The 15225-nt window shown below is 44.0% G+C and overlaps 1 protein-coding gene across 1 annotated transcript; it reads left to right on the plus strand.

Moving 5' to 3' along the window:
- The first annotated feature begins 641 nt into the window (after positions 1 to 641).
- lrrc58b (leucine rich repeat containing 58b) lies at positions 642 to 9418 on the plus strand. The gene is made up of 4 exons (XM_029711938.1): positions 642 to 1370; positions 6609 to 6737; positions 7749 to 8026; positions 8165 to 9418. Exons 1-4 carry the CDS (start codon positions 910 to 912, stop codon positions 8356 to 8358), a joined length of 1062 nt encoding a protein of 353 aa, XP_029567798.1. The 5' UTR covers positions 642 to 909; the 3' UTR covers positions 8359 to 9418.
- The last annotated feature ends 5807 nt before the right edge of the window (positions 9419 to 15225 follow it).

Here is a 15225-nt window from a genome sequence, read left to right on the forward strand (position 1 = left end):
TCCTTCTACCCCCGCCCCCATACAGGTCACAGTGACCTACTGAAGATCAATTCATTCTTCTATCTACCCCCTCCCCCATACAGGTCACAGTGACCTACTGAAGATCAATTCATTCTTCCATTCGGTCATCTGGTCCATACAGTGGCTGTAATTTGAAAATAGCTTTTAAGACACTTAGCATTGCAAACAGTGCATCTTTTTGTATTCTGCTAGGCAGCATTGTGTGTTATGATGGATATGGGGGAATTTAGGTTGCTTTTATAACCAGGTTGTGCAAGCAACACTTCTTTTTTTTAAATGTACACACTCGTGGGCGTTCTTGCACAATGTAATATCACTGGATGATTGCATAATATCCAAGGGCAAGGGGACCAGGGAGCAGACTGCAAATTGAGTTAATTACCACCTTCAACTTTCTCCCAGTTTTAGGCACCCATTACAACATTTATGCACAACGATTATTCTGTTTACTAGTAAACGGTGACTAACGTCGTGATGTTACTCTATAACTAGATCAGATCCAACTTAGATAATGCATGTAAAACAATGAAAGGGTTAAATTAGGGCGGAGCTACTACTGGCCAACCCCGAAACATGTACTATATATATATACTAAACAGTTGCTTTGTCAATTGTACCAGCCATGTTCTGACAAATCATAGTGAGCTATTCCACACAGTCATCTTTTCCAAGTGAATTTACCGACACAGGTTTATTTATTTCCTGACAGATGCAGTTGTAGCCCACTGCTTGGGAATACATTCTTAGCGACAATGTGGGTCGCCACCATTCGGCCACTGCAAGGAATATTGATTTGAAACAGACAGCAACTCGGGGCCATTGGACTCCCATAAAGAGTTTGCAACCACCACGTTGTTCAGAATATTGAAGAGTAGCCTACACTGCGAAATGGATTTGCATGAAGGAGCCGCGAACGGTCATTGTGAAGGTGTTTTAGACCTGTCGCGTCGGAATTTGAACAGTTTGAGCTTGGTCAATATCAGCGAGGAGCGAAAGAGAGACACCAAGCAGTTGTGTCTAAGCTTCAATCGATTGGCCTCGCTGCCCGGATCAGTTTGCATGTTCTACAACCTCGAGTTTCTGGACATTAGCAACAACGGACTATCGGTCATCTGTGAAGACATTACTCGGTTAACTAAGCTCAGAACACTAATATCCAAGAACAACCGTCTGGACGAATTCTCGCTGCCTAAGGAGTTTGGGTCTTTGCCGTTGGAGGTGTTGAATCTAAGTGGCAATCGATTTGAGGAGATGCCAGCGCAGTTCCTGAAGTTGCAGCGGCTACAATCACTTTCCCTCGGGGGAAACAGATTACAAAGTATTCCTGCAGAAATAGAAAACTTAACCAGGTATGTAGACTACATAACTTGACGTGCACGGCCTCGCCAGCTGCTAAAGAAAGTGATGGGTCCCGTTGCAAACAAACGGATCTTGTTGAACGTCGGGGACCGAATCGTATTAGTGAAAGAGCTGTCCATTTGGCTCGCCGAGTTGCATACTCCGTTTTGAGCTCAAAACATGTTTCTGCAAAGTTACAAAATAAGTATCTAGAGGGTGACACAATAAATAGTGGGGAGAGCGCGTAAATTTGGTCCATGCAGAATGTTTTTTTTTTTTCAGTGAATTTTTGGGAGGGCAACTTCCTTTTTCAAGCGATCTAATAGTGTGGCCAGTTAAACATGTATTTCAACGCACATTTCACGATCTGACATAATGGTAGTCTACTTGACTTTACATGGGCGATTTGCATTTGTTTCGTGGTTCCAGGGCGATTTAAGCATTTTGAACAAAGAGCCGTCTGGGAGCCAAATGAACCGGCTCTTTTACGTGAACGGAGCCAAATGAGCTGGCTCACGGAAACCGTTGAATGCCCATCACTATACAGCTACGGCGTTGTCGCATTAGCTGGTTACAATGTTGCAGTTCACCATGGTTTCCACTAGATAGCACAGTCACAATTGGCTATGGGCCTATCATAAAAGTTAAGGAAAACCTAACTTTGCTGTTTTTTTTGTTGTTGCTTAATTTAAGGTTTGGGTTAGGCATAAAGTTAGGGTTAGGATTAAATTCAAACATATTTTTAAATAGGCTGGGTTTATGACTTTGTGGCTGTAGTAACAAGTTACTATCGTTCCACAGTGTTTGCATCACAACCTTTCACATAGTTAGCAAAAGTGTCAACTGCCTGATACTGTCACAATGGCCAGCTTAGGCCTAGTGTGGTCAGGTTTACGGGCGACGAGTGAGCTCAGTGGGTACAGGCCACTTCAACTGCCACTGCTGCTGGGGGTTTGGGTTTTGTAAAGGCTTAAGTGATGCCATTACATCAATGCAGAGGCAGAGCGGTGGGAGCAAGCTGTGCTGTGCTGTCTTGTAGCCTACTTCCATGGATGCTTACCTTCACAAAAACAATGCGCTCCCTTGATTGCCAGGACTATGGTTAAATGGATTTTAACACATCCTCAGTCCTTCAGTAGGCTACTGTATCAGTACACTGAAGCAGACTTTAAGTCCTAACCTGTAGGTTTTTCAGGAAATTAAAACGGTATACTATCACAACTTGCAGCTAATCACAATTACCATGCAATCAGGCCTTGACCAACACTGGGCCTGGGCTTGCCAGAATAGATTTCGACCCTATGCTTGCTTACAGCTGCGCTGGGGTCGGACAGGCTTCCTGTTTAGATTAAGACACAGCGGCGGCAGATATGACTCTGAAAATGTACCTCAATTCAGGGATGAGAAATGCATTGAACTCTCAATTGTTCCATTATGCTGTTACACCGAGTCACTCATTCTTCTCTCTCCTAATGGGAACTTGGAATACAACACATTTGTTATCCCTGGATTGTGGTACGTTTTCTGAACCATATCTCACACCAGCTCCGCCGTGTCTTAATCTAAACAGGAAGCCTGTCCGACCCCAGTGCAACTGTTATCAAGTGTAGGGTCAGGATCTATTCTGGCCGGGGCATGACTGACTGCCTAAGTTGCTCAGAGGAGGACATGAATATGGTTCATGTAGTGGGGTACACATTGTACAGTTTACACGGTAACAGCCTCTGGGATGACTAACTCTCTTATTTATCAATTCCACACAAACACTCACTTCCACATAGTCAAGTCACACATGTATGCAGAGATGTCATGATACAGACACATTCAAGCCTCTCGTGGTTTAATATGTGAAAAAATGCCAAGTTTGTATAAACTGCAAGGGCAGTGTGTTCCCAGGATAGTAAAAAACAATGTTATCTGGGAAAGTCTATTTCTCATGTCATGTGTTTACCCTGAGACTAGTCTGCCAGTGGTATCTTAGCACAGGTCACAGTGACCTACTGAAGATCAATTCATTCTTCCATCTACCCCCATACAGGTCACAGTGACCTACTGAAGATCAATTCATTCTTCCATCTACCCCCGCCCCCATACAGGTCACAGTGACCTACTGAAGATCAATTCATTCTTCCATCTACCCCCGCCCCCATACAGGTCACAGTGATCTACTGAAGATCAATTAATTCTTCCATCTACCCCCGCCCCCATACAGGTCACAGTGACCTACTGAAGATCAATTCATTCTTCCTTCTACCCCCGCCCCCATACAGGTCACAGTGATCTACTGAAGATCAATTCATTCTTCCATCTACCCCCGCCCCCATACAGGTCACAGTGACCTACTGAAGATCAATTTATTCTTCCTTCTACCCCCGCCCCCATACAGGTCACAGTGACCTACTGAAGATCAATTCATTCTTCCTTCTACCCCCGCCCCCATACAGGTCACAGTGACCTACTGAAGATCAATTAATTCTTCCATCTACCCCCGCCCCCATACAGGTCACATTCTTCTAATATCAGTGAGCACAGTTTAGGTTCTGACTATATAGCCAATTAACATTATAAAAGATAAGGCATTGCAAAGTCAGATCAGTGGGTGCAACCTCGATGTGGGTCATGTCAAGCAGTAATAAACAGTAGCCTATTTATAGACTAACCAAAGACAAGTGTGTAAGTACTTTGACTTCAGCTGCAATAGATCCTGATTGGCTTTAATAGTTCACTAACCCTGACCCTATTGGCTGACTGTCATCAACTGATTTGATCATTGCTTTTTAGTGACATTCTTTAAAAAAGTATGCCCGGTCATGACATACTTTATATGGGCAAATAAAACTCATAGGAAGATGTAAAAAAAAATCCTAAGTCTGAGGGTGGTTTTAACCTTCCAGACTTGGACTTGTATCAACTCATTATATTTTGGACATCAGAGCAAACTTGAGGGAATCCTATTTGAGTCAGAAGTATATTCCAATAATGGTTAAGCTATAGAAAACCTTGCAGAGAGCCTGATTTATTGACAGTCTCTTAGAGGAAAAGTAAACTATTGGAACCAAGACTTTTAAAAATAACAGATATTGGCACAAGATGGAGGGAATTTTGGAACATAATTAATTAACGGAAATGTATGCTTATTCCAGTATAAACTACAATTTATTATACAATGGCCAAAATTCACAAATTCCACAGCACAATGTGTAAAACTACAATGACTCAGTAATCCATGCCTTCTGGGAATGTTATAAAGTCCAAAAGGTATGGGTAGAGTTAGAAAGTTGGCTGTCAGAACTATTAGTCTGCAAATTTCAAGCCATGGCATATGAGGATGCAGTAAGATACTTCTTCTTGTTAATCATCTTGAAAGATTTTTTTACTTTAACACTGGAAATCAACCAATCCTCCGTTAACACAATGGAAAGGTCAAATGCTTCATTATCTAAATGTTGAAAGTGCTTGGGCGATGGAGAAAAAACAAATGGTGCAGTTTGAGGCCATGTGGCGGAGAGTAATAAGTGTGCTGGAGATTGGGGTGTGAGCATGAGGGTCTGGGCAGATGTGATGTAGTTGCTGTTGCTGATGTCATTTTGTATGTGTATGTTTTTTGTATTGTAGGATTTTTTTTATATTTTATTAAACAAAGGAAAAAGTGGACAATGGGAAAAAGCTTCAAAATGGTATATTATAGTCTGTAGTTGGAGAAAGTTACACTGCTTTGAAAGTTTAAGGTGTAACCCCACTTGAGAAGAAAGGCCCAGTGCATACAAAATGTATATTTAAAAGAAGAAAAAAAGTTAAAATGCAATTTGACACAGGTTGGAATAATACTGTAAACTTTGAAAATGATAATGCCCTTTTTATTGTAAGAGCTTTTTGACAGGACTGCCTGAAATCTCATCCAATTTTGGTGGGGTGGATTTTTGGCCTTCCATGGTGATGTCACCATGTGGTCAATTTTGTTAATAGACCAATAACAAAGTTTCAAATAAGGGTGGACAGTATCCCGATTTTTTTTTTTTTTTTTTTTTTTTTTTTTTTTTTTTTTTTTAATTTTTTATTTTTTTTAATTTTTCACACCGTTTCTGTCCCATACTGGGAAATACGGTATTACCAGAAGTGCACACAAAGGGCACAATTTTTTTTATAATTTAAAAAAAAAATACTAACAATAATTCATGTTTTTTTGGAGGGGTGCACATAACCATTTAGGCAACAGGGATCTTGATCCAGGAGGGGATTGAATGTCTCTGCTGTAAACCCAGGTCTCTACTGATGCAATGCCTTAGACCTCTGTGCCACTCGGGAGGCCCCTTTCTGATCATTTTAATTTAAAATAATTTAATTTAATTGTTACCCAGAAACAGAGCTCCAGGGGCCCCAGGGCTTGACTTCCAGGGGCCCCACCCACCCGTGTGGGGTAACTGTACAGAGGAGGCCATTATGTGCCAAGGACACAGAATGGCCTCCTCTGTCCCAGTTGCTGCTGTATTATCAGTTCTGCTGACGGCTCACTTTCAGTGTCAGGCAATTACATCTCCCTTTCACTCCCTGTTTCTCTTTGCCTGCTGCTCCCCTCTCTCTCTCCATTTTCCCAGTGTTCAGCTGTCCTTTCACTCTTTCTTCCTTTCAGAGGGAATGTGATGAAACACTTGGGAATGTGTACATTTCTGTTTTGAGATGTGGATAATACATTTATCTAATCTTTTTCTCTCTGCCTCAGTCAGTCATCTGTTTTGTATGGGACTACCCCACATGGTTGTGGTGTAGGCTAAGCAGCAGACATTTGATTACACTCGACCTAAACTTCACTCTAGCCATGAGAGAATGTTTTGGACTCTACCTCTGGCGGCCTCTACGCAAGTCAGAGTAAACGCACACGCAGGCAGGCTAAAGACAGAGCTAGAAATTGTGGCACTTCTCTGTGGTATGTGTACAGTGTGTGTCTCTAGTGTCTTCCCTTTCAAACTGTTTGTTCAGCAGCTCCACTGCTCGAGCCCTTTGATGCCTTTCACTCACTGTGTTAACACATCGCTGTCACATACAGCATCTATGTCAACACATGGGAACCCCAGTGTAGTACTGATGTGTCAAAACATGGCTAGCCGCATATGCACTTGGAACTGCCCAGTAAACAGTATGTTATGGTGTTTTTGATGTCCCAAAGACCATCTGGGTTCATGCTGTACTTGTTACTGTCATGTTAATTGTCACTTGATATGATGCTAAACATATTTAAACCTCTCTGTCAGTCTGGAGCTTCTGTATTTGGGTGGTAACCTGATCACCTCTATTCCTCCTGAGCTGGCCAACCTGCCCTACCTCAGCTACCTGGTCCTGTGTGACAACCGCATCCAGGGTGTACCCCCGCAGCTCACCAGGTAACCATAACGCTAACCATAAAGCTAACCATAACACAACTACAACCCTATCTGGAGCATACTGCCACAGCTCACCAGGTAACCAGAAAGCTAACCATAACACAACTACAACCCTATCTGGAGCATACTGCCACAGCTCACCAGGTAAACATAACGCTAACCATAACACAACTACAACCCTATCTGGAGCATACTGCCACAGCTCACCAGGTAAACATAACGCTAACCATAACACAACTACAACCCTATCTGGAGCATACTGCCACAGCTCACCAGGTAAACATAACGCTAACCATAACACAACTACAACCCTATCTGGAGCATACTGCCACAGCTCACCAGGTAAACATAAAGCTAACCATAACACAACTACAACCCTATCTGGAGCATACTGCCACAGCTCACCAGGTAAACATAACGCTAACCATAACACAACTACAACCCTATCTGGAGCATACTGCCACAGCTCACCAGGTAAACATAACGCTAACCATAACACAACTACAACCCTATCTGGAGCATACTGCCACAGCTCACCAGGTAAACATAACGCTAACCATAACACAACTACAACCCTATCTGGAGCATTCTGCCACAGCTCACCAGGTAAACATAACGCTAACCATAACACAACTACAACCCTATCTGGAGCATACTGCCACAGCTCACCAGGTAAACATAACGCTAACCATAACACAACTACAACCCTATCTGGAGCATACTGCCACAGCTCACCAGGTAAACATAACGCTAACCATAAAGCAAACCATAACACAACTACAACCCTATCTGGAGCATACTGCCACAGCTCACCAGGTAAACACAACCGTAATATAACCATAACACGATAATACTGCCACAAGACTGTGATAACCCAACCATATTCAAAGCATACCTCCACAACAACTCAACTGGTTAACAGAACCACATCCATCATGGACTATCATAACCAAAACTAAGTCTAGATTTTTGTCTATAATAACGATGACCATGCCATCTCTCTCCCCTCAGGCTCCACTCCCTGCGTTCCCTCAGTCTCCATAACAACCTGCTGACCTACCTGCCCCGGGAGATTCTCAGCCTAGTGCACCTGCAGGAGCTCAGTCTCCGTGGCAACCCCCTAGTTGTGCGCTTCGTCAAGGAAATGACCTATGACCCTCCGTCGCTGCTGGAGCTGGCGGGTCGTACCATCAAGAGCCGGAACGTTCCATACTCGCCCTGCGACATGCCCTGCCACCTGCTGCACTACCTAGACCTGGCCAGCAAGTGCCCCAATCCTAAGTGTGCTGGTACGTTTACTACACATTAGCTTCTCATTGGACTGTGTGTCTGTATTTCTGTACCTGTCTTGTCTGTATATAATGTATTATATGTCTGTCCTATTTTAGTGTGCTTATTCGATGTCTTTCTGCTTTCTCTCTCCACAGGTGTGTACTTTGACTCATGCGTGCGCCACATCAAGTTTGTAGACTTCTGTGGGAAGTACCGGCTGCCCCTCATGCACTACCTGTGCTCCCCAGAATGCACCTCACCCTGCAGCTCCAACCCCCAGAGTGACGCAGAGTCAGAGGATGAGATCAGCGTGCCCGCTGACCGCCTGCAGAAGGTGCTGCTGGGATAGCAGGAAGTGGAGAGTCCTATGGTCATAACCATGATCAAGGAATGAAATCTGACCCCTCTGGTCTCTCGTGTGTGTGATGCTAGACTCAGACATAAACACTCATATGAGAGATCTCTTTAGGGGTGTGTGTGTGTGTCCCCGGGAACCTATTGACTGTCACTATAGCGATCTAAAATTGGGGGACAAATTGTGAGGGATCTCCTGGATAAGCATAGGAGGGCAGTAGAAACATAACTATTGCCAACTCGCTATGTTAGCCATTGAAAGGGGTTTTCATGATTTTCGAACACCATCACGCCTTTCCTGAGAATCAGGATATGAACAATGTGAGATTTCCAAGTGCTGGAAAAGTGTCTGACCCTGTACTCGGTGAAAGCTTTGTTTTCTCTCACACACAGGAAGTCGATCTAGGTTGGCAGAGTGTGTATGGACACCTCACAGCACAATACACACATTTACTGTGAAAGGAGAAGACCAAACTAATCTGACAAGATACAATGAAAGTTGGTATTTCCAGCCCTGGGTTTTCTCTAAATATAGACAGTTATAGATGTCTTTTGATCTGTGTGGGAACATTTACACAATGTCCTCAGATGGTACATCTTCAAGGTGAACAGGTTCTACAGTAGTTGGCCTTTAAGACATTGTTAAGACTAAAAACGCTCGTCTAATGTTACAATGCTATGGAGAAGTGGAAGTGAAATTAAGTGGATGGAACAGCAACAAAACAAACATTACGTTTTGCACCCTGAAATATGTGACAATTCACCATTTGAGTTTGTCTTTTGTTTCCTGAAAGTGATTTTCTATTCATGATCCTAAACCAATGTGAAAAAAGCATTTTTCTTTTGTAGCCTGTACTGCGCTTATACAAATCCATCATTCTGTCTTGACACACAATGGCTCACACACTAATACAGTGCTTTTATTGAAGATGACTTATGGAATATAGCACTCATACAGGTCAACGATCTGTACTAAAGTATGTGCACTTTTCCCCTTTAATATAGACTGTACAGTATATAATATCCCTAATAAAGTTTGATTTGAATATCTAAAATGTGTGGGATATCTGAATTGTCACGTGCTATGGTGAGGTATAACTTGCAACATCAGCTGATCTGTCTAGTTAGCTTATAGTCCACATCCCGTATCTGCTGAAGCAATAATGACTTCTCCTTAGGTTCTGACGTCATTGTTTGCTATGTAGACTAAACTGTATGGAAGGAGAATCAGTGAGCCTGTCATGCCAAATAGTGTCCATTTTTGTTTGTTTGACAGCCTGTTGCAAAAATGACTACAATGAATTTCCACAGTATCTTTCTCCAGGACTAACTGCCAAACGTTTGACAGTTGGAATTATGCTAGAATGCAAGACTGTGTGCACTTGTACATCAGCTTGACAAAGCATTTTGTTTTGTGCCATTGTAGTTAGAATGAGTTGCTTTCAGGACTGATTCGTCTGGTTCATTTGAATGCAGAGGGACCTCGTCTTTAACCCAGCACTAGAGATGCCAGGGTGAGCGCATTCTGCCTACCTGTCTCAATTTGCAGATTTATATAGTTACCCTGCCAAGACCTAGTGATATAAACATCTCCCTGCTACGCTCTTAATCTTTTTCTCCTTTCTCCCTCTCTCTGCCCTTCGCTCAGCTTCTCTCTCTGCCTCTTTCATTCGTTTTTTCCTTTCACCCGAGTAGGGACAGATGTTTCACTTGTTTTGTCTGTTTGCCCACAAGTGTTCAGAGAGCTCAAAGTTCTGTGTCAGTCTGTCTGTCCTGCCGTCCTCATTCAGGCCTGGGGTCGCTTTAACTCTGACCCCTTTATCTGTTCTCTCTGACACACTCATTTCACTGTGAGAAGCTGATATGCTGACAGGGTTGTGCTCCGAATGCTCTCCGTATCTGCTGGATATGAGTGTGATATGTATTTCAGATGTTATCCACCACCATGATTCCTTCTCTCAACAGCAGGTATTTCAGAGAAGCCTACTTACTGTATGTTACATCAGCCAGGTGTGTGTGGAGCCGTTACATCTAGTTCCTATGTCAGAGTGTGTGCGTGCTTGTGTGTGTGTCAGCTGCAATCCGAGACAGAGACGCTGAAGCAGCCATGATGAAACTGAGCCAGAGTGAATTAAACAGGGAGAGGAGATGAGCGCTCTGTCACCAGCCAACACAGGTCAGGAGTGTACACTCACAGATCACAAGTCACAACTCCGACACTTTGAATACAAAACAGGGAAGTCTAAATCTTGAACTCAGAATTCAGAGCATAACTAAGAGCTTGGGACTTGGACCTCTGAGTTTGGTGAGTTGGATCTCTTCCATCAGCACAGCTGTGACTCTGCTTGTCTGTCAGCAGTAAATGGAAGAGAAAGACCCAAGATCCACAGAGTACCAATACTCTGGACAACTGAACTTCCTGCTAAAGGTAAAGACAGATTGTGTGTGTGTACATATAGTATGTACTGTATGCAGGCTAATACCACCTGATTGATGTCTGACAGGGTTTTTGCTCTGCCATATAGAGTCTACAATGCACAGTAGAGGTGATCTGTGGCTTAAAGAACAGAGTGGTTTGACAAGGGGGATTTTGATACTGTAAGCCTCTTATCACCTTTACTACACCATTCATTCAAATCAGCTCACCCTCAACACTATGACTTGGCTGCGTGTGCCTCAACTAACGTACATTCCTGACCTCACACATGATGAACTTCACATCTGTGCGTACGCACAAACACACGCATGCACACACACTCACTCACAAACACACACACTCCAATCAGCACACGATGCCACACACTCCAGACCCTGACAATTGGACCTTGTCCTGGGATTAGCAGGGGACTGCTAATCTGCCGCCTCTGGGCTCTCTGGGGGAGGGGAGGTGGTGATGGAAGCACGAGAGGAACGAGGAGGGAGGGGTGTGATTGTCCACTGTTATGTAACCATGTTAGATCACCATGGTGACGAATAAATAATAGAAAAACATCTAAGATCACACCCCTCTCATCTCACTTCTGTCTGCACTCCTTTATCCTCCCACCTTTCTCTCTTGTTGCTTCTGCCTGCACTCCTTTATCCTCCCACCTTTCTCTCTTGTTGCTTCTGTCTGCATTCCTTTATCCTCCCACCTTTCTCTCTGGTTGCTTCTGTCTGCATTCCTTTATCCTCCCACCTTTCTCTCTTGTTGCTTCTGTCTGCACTCCTTTATCCTCCCACCTTTCTCTCTTGTTGCTTCTGTCTGCACTCCTTTATCCTCCCACCTTTCTCTCTTGTTGCTTCTGTCTGCATTCCTTTATCCTCCCACCTTTCTCTCTTGTTGCTTCTGCCTGCACTCCTTTATCCTCCCACCTTTCTCTCTGGTTGCTTCTGTCTGCACTCCTTTATCCTCCCACCTTTCTCTCTTGTTGCTTCTGCCTGCACTCCTTTATCCTCCCACCTTTCTCTCTGGTTGCTTCTGCCTGCACTCCTTTATCCTCCCACCTTTCTCTCTTGTTGCTTCTGTCTGCATTCCTTTATCCTCCCACCTTTCTCTCTGGTTGCTTCTGTCTGCACTCCTTTATCCTCCCACCTTTCTCTCTTGTTGCTTCTGCCTGCAAATGTCTTGTTCTACCCCTCTCTCCTAATCCATCTTTTCTCTCATGTCTTTTCCAGCACCTCTCAAACCTCTCCATGCTGTTCTAATTTCTTATAACCTCTCTCCAATCACCTCTGGCTCCATCTGCCTCTGTTTGATATGGGTCACGTTGGGCATTCTGGATCTGTGTGACTGTCAATCCCCTTCCTTCATGTGGCCAGAAGCACATAGCGAGAGGCAATATAGTGGAGGCAATTCAGTTGCAGCATCAAGGAATAATATACACAACAGAGTTTTTTTTACATTTTTAGTCATTTAGCAGACGCTTTTATACAGAGCGACTTACAGTAGTGAATGCATACATTTCATTTCATGCATTAAAAAATTTTAAAAAATTGTACTGGCCCCCCGTGGGAATCGAACCCACAACCCTGGCATTGCACACACCATGCTCTACCAACTGAGCCACAGGGAACTAGAGTACAGGTCATCTAGGAACCTGGCAAAGCATGGAAGGGTTTCAGTGTTCCAGAGCCAGATTTGGGAGCTGGGTTGCAAACAGGAAGCGTACATTATCAGGCAGATCTGGACATGCCACAGGGAATGGTCATGATCCCTGTTTCGGGAAGGTCAGGGCGGGGCTGGAGTGGAGAGGGGGTTGGTGGAAGTATGTGATGCCAATTTCTGAAGAACAATCCATTTCCGCCCATCAAAGCCGGTGGAATAGGAATAGAGAGAGGAACTCAGCGGAAACCTGGCGCACTCTGGAATCAATGCAGCACAGGAAAGGGTTTATGATATGGCAGGAAATGGGCCTCAGGATTTCAAATCACAAAAACAAAGAATTTAGCGCTCTCTTCTCTCTTTATTTTGTCTTTGGCCCATTCATATACAGTAGTTCAGTTCTGGTTTACATTGAATGTAATGAGACGTTGTGTTTTAGAACAGTTACAGAGACTGCCCAAACACAGGGTGTTTCTCCAAGGACAGTGTTTCTTTTTTTCTCATGATCTCTTTCGTCAAGTTCAATCTCTCACTGCTCTCCAATAACATTATTCTCTCCTCCTCACCCTCTCATACCCACCAACCCTCCCTCTCATACTCCTCCCATCCACCTGCTCCTCCTTAAAGGAAAATCAAGTTTTCAAAATACAGAAATCATCCCCGTATGATGCATTTCGCATTATATGATGGAAAACGAAGCATCATATCATCCAAAATGCATCATACGGGAATGATTTCTGTATTTTGAAGTAAATAAAATATATTGAAACAAATACTTTTATATATATATAGTGTATATTTTGGTATGTGGACACCCCTTCAAATTAGTGGATTTGCCAGTTTCAGCCACACCGTTGCTGACAGGTGTATACAATTGAGCACACAGCCATGCAACCTCCATAGTCAAACATTGGCAGTAGAATGGCCCATACTGAAGAGCTCAGTGACTTTCAACGTGGCACCGTCATAGGATGCCACCTTTCCAACAAGTCAGTTTGTAAAATGTCTACCCTGCCCCAGTCAACTGTAAGTGCTGTTATTGTGAAGTGGAAACATCTAGGTGCAACAACGGCTCAGCCGTGAAGTGGTAGGCCACACAAGATCACAGAATGACAGCCAAATCTGGGTTCGGCAGATGCTACCTGCCCAAATGCATAGTGCCAACTGTAAAGTTTGGTGGGGGAGGAATAATGGTCTGGGGCTGTTTTTCATGGTTTAGGCTAGGCCTCTTAGCTCCAGTGAAGGGACTTTTATTTTTTTACCCCTTTTTCTCCCCAGTTTCATGGTATCCAATTGCTAGTTACACTCCTGTGCCATCTCTGAAACTCCTGTACAGACTCGGGAGAGGCAAAGGTTGAGAGCACAACGGGACAGGAACATCCCTAAACACCCCCTAAACCAATTGTGCGCCGCCACATGGGTCTCCTGGTTGCGGCCAGCTGCGACAGAGCCTGGACCAGGTTCTCTAGTGGCACAGCTAGCATTGCGATGCAGTGCCTTAGACCACTGCGCCACTCGGGAGTCCGAAGGGACATCTTAACGCTGCAGCATACAATCACATTCTAGATAACTCTGTGCTTCCAACTTTGTGTCAACAGTTTGTGGAAGGCCCTTTACTGTTTCAGCATGGCAATGCCCCCGTGCACAAAGCGAGGTCCATATAGAAATGGTTTGTCGAGATCGTTGTGGAAGAACTTAATTGGCCTGCACAGAGCCCTGACCTCAACCCCATCGAACACCTTTGGGGTGAATTGGAACGCCGACTGCGAGCCAGGCTTAAATCGCCCAACCTCACTAACACTCTTGTGGCTGAATGGAAGCAAGTCCGTGCAGCTATGTTTCAACAGCTAGTTGAAAACCTTCCCAGAAGTGTGGAGGCTGTTATAGCAGCAAATAGTGGACCAACTCCATATTAATGCCCATGATTTTGGAATGACATGTTCGACGAGCAGGTGTCCACATACATTTGGCCATGTAGTGTAGTTTTTAGGTGTAGTTTTCCTTTAACTTAATCTGTCCCAAACTGCTCTGCTGTTGTTTCTCTGTAAAATATTTAAACTCCTGGTAACCCGAGTATTGGTGCAATCCACCTGCTTTTATGGAACAACCCACCATCAACCTGATCTTGGGGGAATCTGATAGTGATCTCTACACAATGACTGAAACAGAGATGACTTCATCACTAGTGAGCTTCAATGGGGGGACTGACGTTGTGACAGTTGATCTGAGCGTTGAGGTCAAGACATTGATCTCAGAGGTTTTTGTCTGTTTGTGTTAGGATTCGCCTACCGCACGTCTGCATTTCATCATTATGTGTCCAGTTGATGAATGGCCCACCCTCAGGAATTTGCTGGATAACTTGGCCATGCATTACAGTAATGCAGAGTTGATGAATGGTTCACCCTAAGGAATTTGATGGATAACTTGGCCATGCATCACAGTAATGCAGAGTTGATGAAAGGTCCACCCTCAGGAATTTGTTGGATAACATGGCCATGCATCACAGTAATGCGGAGTTGATGAGATCATGTTGCAGCTTGTCTGTTAAGTGCATGGTAACCAGCAACCACGTGACCCTCCATTAGTAGAGGTGTTACTATTAGATGGTCCACTAGCGTCAGCAGTCCCATGTTATATGCCCGATGGTCAGGTCAGCATGTACAGTATAAAGACATTTCCCTGAAAACAGGGGTGGCAGTAAGGAGCCATTGATGTAAGTGAACAGCTCCACCTACTGTCCCTTCAGTGGACAGACACAATAGATGTGTTTTTTGAGGA

The sequence above is a fragment of the Salmo trutta genome, chromosome 24 (genome assembly GCF_901001165.1).
Source record: "Salmo trutta chromosome 24, fSalTru1.1, whole genome shotgun sequence".
Lineage (NCBI taxonomy): Eukaryota > Metazoa > Chordata > Actinopteri > Salmoniformes > Salmonidae > Salmo > Salmo trutta.

Bases quoted from the DNA above. Each gene is read 5' to 3' on its own strand.
- lrrc58b (XM_029711938.1), top strand. From the start codon at position 910: ATGGATTTGCATGAAGGAGCCGCGAACGGTCATTGTGAAGGTGTTTTA. The intron at 1,371-6,608 runs GTATGTAGACTA...CCTCTCTGTCAG, and splicing joins GAAATAGAAAACTTAACCAG to TCTGGAGCTTCTGTATTTGG. The intron at 8,027-8,164 runs GTACGTTTACTA...CTCTCTCCACAG, and splicing joins CCCCAATCCTAAGTGTGCTG to GTGTGTACTTTGACTCATGC.